We start from the raw sequence: 6,247 nt of genomic DNA on the forward strand, positions 1-6,247 counted from the left end.
GTGCTGCCAGGGCCAAGCAAAATGCAGGACGGCCTCAGCTTGAAATCCTAGAATGATTGAGTGTGGATGGACCTCTTGATAGACTTAAACTACCAATGTGAATGTTTCTAAAGTCTCATTATTTGAGACCTTAAAGATTCTTTGGAAACCCCATGCAAGTTCTCTGCTGCAGTCTTTTCCTCTACCACGAAGAAGGAAAGGGTTTTTAGCTACAAAGGATCTCAGGGGTTAAGCCTCATCCCACTCCCACCCTCCTGTCGCGGGGAGGGGATTGCAGTTGCTCCGGGAGCATCTGTGGTATCCGCTCCAAGTCCTTCGCCCTCTCAGCGTCACAGGGAAAGCGATGCAGGCTTCTCTGTTTAAAAACTCTCATGTCTCCCCTTCGTTTGCCTCTTTTAAAAAAATATCAGTACGCTGCACCTCAAAGGCTACTCTTACCCAAAGAAAACAAAAATTAAATGCTTGCTTAGAAAAATCTTAGGTGTATATCTCTGCAATCCCTCCCTGCATCCGGAGGACTCCCTAACATAACGTGCGTGAAAACGCTCTGTAAACCGCAGGGCTGTATCAGTGTGCATTACGGCGTGCACACTGTTTCAGCTACCTGGGTGTTTCCTAAAAGAAATCCATGGATTTCGGACTGTGCCTGTCATGTGTTTATCAGAGTGACTCGGGGGGAAGAACCACACGGCTATTTTCTGCCCGCCCCAGAACGAGACGTCTCTGGTCCGACTTCTGCTCCCTGGAGACGCGCTCCGCGCTCCCGGCGGCAGCACCAGCTTCCTTCTGAAAATCAGCCACCTGCGTGGCTTGTTGAAATCATCAGGTTGGGCGCTACACGGGTGTAAAAAGAGGCAAAGGGGCTTCTAATGTGATGGAGTTGTCGGTGTCGAGCAGGAATTTAGCTTGATGAAGAAGATACAGGCAACGTGTGACAGTCTGAAGTTCCCCGCTGCAGTGCTGGCTGCTGTCTTTTTGCAAATCGGTTTTCTCCCCGGCTAGTTCAAACTCCTCCACCTACACGCTTCAACACGCCCAAAGTATGCGAGGCTTCGTTCCCCGGAAAGAAATGAGAAAATCTAGTAACACTACAAGGCTGATATGAACTGCTCTAAGGGTTTAGAAATGCTAAAATCAACACCTGCAGTGCCCCAGTTCCACGTGTGTGTGTGCATGTGTGTGTGTGTGTGTGTGTGTGAAGGAGCGCACTAAAGAAAAAGAAAAATAACCAGGAGAAAGGAACACAAACTAAAGAAAGTGCCAGAAACAGCTACAAAGAAATATAAAACTTTCCTCCATGTATGCCGCATACATGCGACCTTGGACAATCTTTTGTATCTCCAATGCCCTGGAGGCACTGCAATGTCACCGTAAACACCAGGGGGATGATGACCCCTGGTGGGGAAGGAGCGACGGGGAGGGGGAGGGTGTCTCCGAGGTTACGGCATATGGAAAACTAAGGTGTCAGTAGGGAATGAGAACTTGTTATTGGGGTCACGATCGAATCCGAGTGATGCAGGGATCAAGGAATAAGTGGGATGGGGTGGGGGTAGGGAAAGGAAATGAGTGAGGGGGTACGGGGTCTCGCAGAAAACGGAAGCCTTCAGAGAAAAGTGCAGAGGACGAAGCCGCAGCATCCTCGCGGCCTGTGGCTCGCCCCCGCCTTCCTTTTGCGCAGAATCCTCCCCTCGGCTGCAGCAGCGCGCTGCCCCCTCTGGCCCGGCGCGCCGTGATCGATCTAAGGCTGCGTCAGAATCCTCTCCGAGTATAAATAGGGGTGGCAGGACAGCGCCGAGCTGCACACAGCCATCCATCCTCCCCTCTCCCTCTCTCCCCCGTTCTTCTTCTCTCTAGGCCCCCATCTCCGCCGCCGACCAGAGCGGCACCGACCGCCACCATGAGTTCCTTCAGCTTTGAGCCGTACTACTCGACTTCCTACAAACGGCGCTATGTGGAGACGCCCCGGGTGCACATCTCCAGCGTGCGCAGCGGCTACAGCACCGCGCGCTCCGCTTACTCCAGCTACTCGGCGCCCGTCTCCTCCTCGCTGTCCGTGCGCCGCAGCTACTCCTCCAGCTCCGGCTCCTTGTTGCCCAGTCTCGAGAACCTCGACCTGAGCCAGGTAGCCGCCATCAGCAACGACCTCAAGTCGATCCGCACCCAGGAGAAGGCGCAGCTGCAGGACCTCAACGACCGCTTCGCTAGCTTCATCGAGCGCGTGCACGAGCTGGAGCAACAGAACAAGGTCCTGGAAGCCGAGCTGCTGGTGCTGCGCCAGAAGCACTCCGAGCCGTCCCGCTTCCGGGTGCTGTACGAGCAGGAGATCCGCGACCTGCGCCTGGCGGCGGAAGACGCCACCAACGAGAAGCAGGCGCTGCAGGGCGAGCGCGAAGGGCTGGAGGAGACTCTGCGCAACCTGCAGGCGCGCTACGAAGAGGAGGTGCTGAGCCGTGAGGACGCAGAGGGCCGGCTGATGGAAGCGCGCAAAGGGGCCGACGAGGCGGCTCTCGCCCGCGCCGAGCTCGAAAAGCGCATCGACAGCCTGATGGACGAAATCGCTTTTCTGAAGAAAGTGCACGAAGAGGAGATCGCCGAGCTGCAGGCGCAGATCCAGTACGCGCAGATCTCCGTGGAGATGGACGTGTCCTCCAAGCCCGACCTCTCCGCCGCGCTCAAGGACATCCGCGCCCAGTATGAGAAGCTGGCCGCCAAGAACATGCAGAATGCCGAAGAGTGGTTCAAGAGCCGCTTCACCGTGCTGACCGAGAGCGCCGCCAAGAACACCGATGCGGTGCGCGCCGCCAAGGACGAGGTGTCCGAGAGCCGCCGCCTGCTAAAGGCCAAGACCCTGGAGATCGAAGCATGCCGGGGCATGAACGAAGCGCTGGAGAAGCAGCTGCAAGAGCTGGAGGACAAGCAGAACGCCGACATTAGTGCTATGCAGGTGTGGCACCGGGCAATACACCGTGGAGGCGGGGAGGGGGCTGCAGAGTCGAGTTAGGATGGGCGGGGGGTGGGGGGAGAGTGGAGGGCGCGCCTAGAAAGTGGAGATCGGAAATGAGGCATCTGCATGCAGCTGTTAGGGGGTAGAACTTGGCTCCTAGGAGGCTGTGTGGGAGCGGGTGGGGCAGTTGGAGGGCGCGGTGCGGGCGCCACTGCAGTCTGCGAAGATGTGCAGGGTGCAGTTGAATCTCTGTTGCGCATTAAAGCTGCCCAGCCCTGCAGGGGGTTGGGTGGGGTGGGAGAAGGGATGCGAGCAGGGCGTTGCCTCTGGCCTGCCTCTCTGCAGTCCTGAATTCACCACAAGTTGCTTTGCTGCACAGATTGGACCGTCTGATTAATAAACACAGCGACGAACTCCCATTAGTGCTGAAGGATAACTGTGACCAGCATAATTTCAGACTAATTTTACCAACTGCTCCCTTCCCGTAGCAGGTAGCCAGGAATACAGTCAAAATTGTAGTAGGTAATGATGGTCATAGTAAAACGTTTCTATTTCTCCATCTTCTGGAGAGAAGAGAAAATAATATAGATACATAGAAAATATTTTAGAGAAAATTTAAAAAAATTAATTTACTTCCTTCTCCTATAAAGAAGTGGATTTCTTGTATGTAACCTGGATAAAGTTAGTCAGTGAATGAGAAAGTTTTCAAAAAAAAAATCTGTTTAGTTCCTTGCAGGCATTTTATGATGATCATTAGACTGTAGTAATTAACAAAAACAAAAAAAAATTCTATTAGTTTTTTTTTTAAATAATTTTTTGCTTTCATCTCATGCTTTATGAAGCTGGATTTTTTTAGGCAAGCAAAGAAAGGTTTAAAAAGAGAAAAGGCAGTTGTTTCAGGGGAGGTTTTATCTAAGGTGTGCACTTTGATTTTAATTAAACCTATACCCTTGCAGCTATAGTAAAGTAATAGCAGTAAGGATTTACGCTTGTATTTTTTTTTGTCTTCCAACAGGACACAATCAACAAATTGGAAAATGAATTGAGAACCACAAAGGGTGAAATGGCAAGATACCTCAAGGAATACCAAGACCTCCTCAATGTGAAGATGGCTTTGGACATTGAGATTGCAGCTTACAGGTAAAAACGGAGGGGCAAAGGCAGCAGGCCTTCAACCTTAGGAAGGAAATCAGACTTCCTTTCTGTTGAATCAGAAATCTTCAAAAATAGTCCTTTGAAATAATTGTGTTCACCTTTTGGCCTTTTCCAAGAAGAATTTATCCTGTAATAATGAGACCTGTTCTTAGCTTCCCATTACATTTAAAGTCTAACGGACAGGGTTACTTTAAGGTGTTTTTTTGGTTTTTGTTTTTTTTCCTGGTCTCAGTCACAACATCCCCAGTTATTAAGTTCTGATCATTTCCAACCCTGCCTTTGGCATTCAGGGTGGCACTGGGGAAGGTGTTGGGTGGTGGGCTCAGCACACTTCCTGTGTTCATGATTGTTAAACCTACCCTCTCCCTGCCTCCCCCAGGAAACTCTTGGAAGGTGAGGAGACCCGGCTCAGTTTCACCAGTGTGGGCAGCATAACCAGCGGCTACTCCCAGAGCTCCCAGGTCTTTGGCCGATCTGCCTATGGTGGTTTACAGACCAGCTCCTACTTGATGTCCGCCCGCTCCTTCCCATCTTACTACACCAGCCACGTCCAGGAGGAGCAGATCGAGGTGGAGGAGACCATCGAGCCTGCGAAAGCTGAGGAAGCCAAGGACCAACCCCCCTCTGAAGGAGAAGCTGAGGAGGAGGAGAAGAAGGAAGAGGCTGAGGCTGAGGCTGAGGCTGAGGAAGAGGAGGGAGCCCAAGAGGAAGAAGGTAGGATGAAAACAAAACAAAACCAAACCCACCCCACAACTCCAGGTTCAGCCGGGGCATGAATATTTGTTAGGAGATTGATAAGATAAATGAAGCCTTGCTTATGCCAAGGAAGTTTTATTCATACATGAGTTTAGAATCTTAAATAATACATTTATCTATTGCTTCAATAGACCTTTAGTAATAAGCATCTCATTTCTCAAATTGGCTGTCCTCCCAGAGACACACATCTCTAATTAGCTTGGTACTTTTTTGAAAAGAACTGAAAAAAAAAAGAAAAAATCTTCCGCCTGCTGTCTTTTTATTCCTAATTAAACATTTTAAAATCCATTCATTTAACTCAGTCATTTGGTGTCCTAAAGAACAACTATGAACACCAAACACACAATGAAAGAAAACCAAGGTCCTGGAGAAGAGCAGAGCATCCAGTACCTAGACATAATCTCATTCTGTTTAAATATGTGTTCAGTGGCAAATTATTCCCAGCAAGCATTGTCAGTTGCGTGCATTTTGGGAGAAAGGAGCTGAGAGGTTTGGGGGAAGTATTTTGACATTTGCGTTTCTCCACAAAACCTTAGCAGAAATGTTTTGATTGGACTCACGCTGCATTTGGAGTTTGTACATTTGCTTTTTTATGTTAAAGCTGCCAAGGAAGAATCTGAGGAGGCAAAGGAGGAAGAAGAAGGAGGTGAAGGCAAAGAAGCAGAAGAAACCAAAGAAGCTGAGGAGGAGGAGAAAAAAGATGAAGGTGCTGGGGAGGAACAAGCCACTAAGAAGAAAGATTGAACCCCCTTTCCTTAATTATTCCAGGAATAATTCTCCTGAAATCAGGTCAACCCCATCACCAACCAACCAGTTGAGTTGCAGATACTATATGAATTAAGAAGTCAATATATGTATAATTCTGAGATGACTCAGGTTGGGCGTTAAATGTTGTGCTATGACTTTTCTCCTTCCGCAGAGTATCTGTTTGCTTGCAGAGTGGCTTCCTGGCTTGCTGCCAGCCTGTGCATGGTCCACGCTTATGAGTTCAGGATCTACGGCAATGTGAATAATTCAGATGTTTACAATAAAAAAAAAAAAAACCCTGAATAAATGAATTCACTAATGTTAATGTTAAACTTCATGGAAAAAAATAGTCCTTCGAACCTTTGGTGGTTAGAAATTAAAGACCTTGAATTCTGTGCTATAAATAGTAAATAAAGTTACACTGAATGACGTTCCTTGCTGTGGTTGTTGACTTAATTCGAATATCTTAAAGAAGGCACCAATATAAGACACATAGAAGTGGGCGATTGACCTCCAAATTTTTTTAAGTCAAAATTTTAACAATTACAATGCGTTTCCCCCCCCTTAATTGGTAATTCTGAGGATGCAATTAGGTCATGACCATTCATGAAATCTCTCCCCTCAAAAATTTTACTGATAATAAGC

At 48.7% G+C, this 6,247-nt stretch overlaps 1 protein-coding gene across 1 annotated transcript; it reads left to right on the forward strand.

The window, feature by feature from the left end:
* The first annotated feature begins 1,897 nt into the window (after positions 1-1,897).
* On the forward strand, positions 1,898-5,820 carry NEFL (neurofilament light chain). Its single transcript, XM_059926244.1, has 4 exons — positions 1,898-2,944; positions 3,960-4,084; positions 4,479-4,813; positions 5,457-5,820. The coding sequence occupies exons 1-4, from the start codon at positions 1,898-1,900 to the stop codon at positions 5,597-5,599; spliced, it is 1,650 nt and encodes a 549-aa protein (XP_059782227.1). The 3' UTR covers positions 5,600-5,820.
* The last annotated feature ends 427 nt before the right edge of the window (positions 5,821-6,247 follow it).

This window comes from Balaenoptera ricei, chromosome 6, assembly GCF_028023285.1.
Source record: "Balaenoptera ricei isolate mBalRic1 chromosome 6, mBalRic1.hap2, whole genome shotgun sequence".
NCBI classification, from domain to species: domain Eukaryota; kingdom Metazoa; phylum Chordata; class Mammalia; order Artiodactyla; family Balaenopteridae; genus Balaenoptera; species Balaenoptera ricei.

Coding starts and splice junctions, on each gene's coding strand:
- NEFL (XM_059926244.1), top strand. CDS start 1,898: ATGAGTTCCTTCAGCTTTGAGCCGTACTACTCGACTTCCTACAAACGG. Junction 4,085..4,478: donor ATTGAGATTGCAGCTTACAG/GTAAAAACGGAG, acceptor TGCCTCCCCCAG/GAAACTCTTGGAAGGTGAGG. Junction 4,814..5,456: donor GGGAGCCCAAGAGGAAGAAG/GTAGGATGAAAA, acceptor TTTATGTTAAAG/CTGCCAAGGAAGAATCTGAG.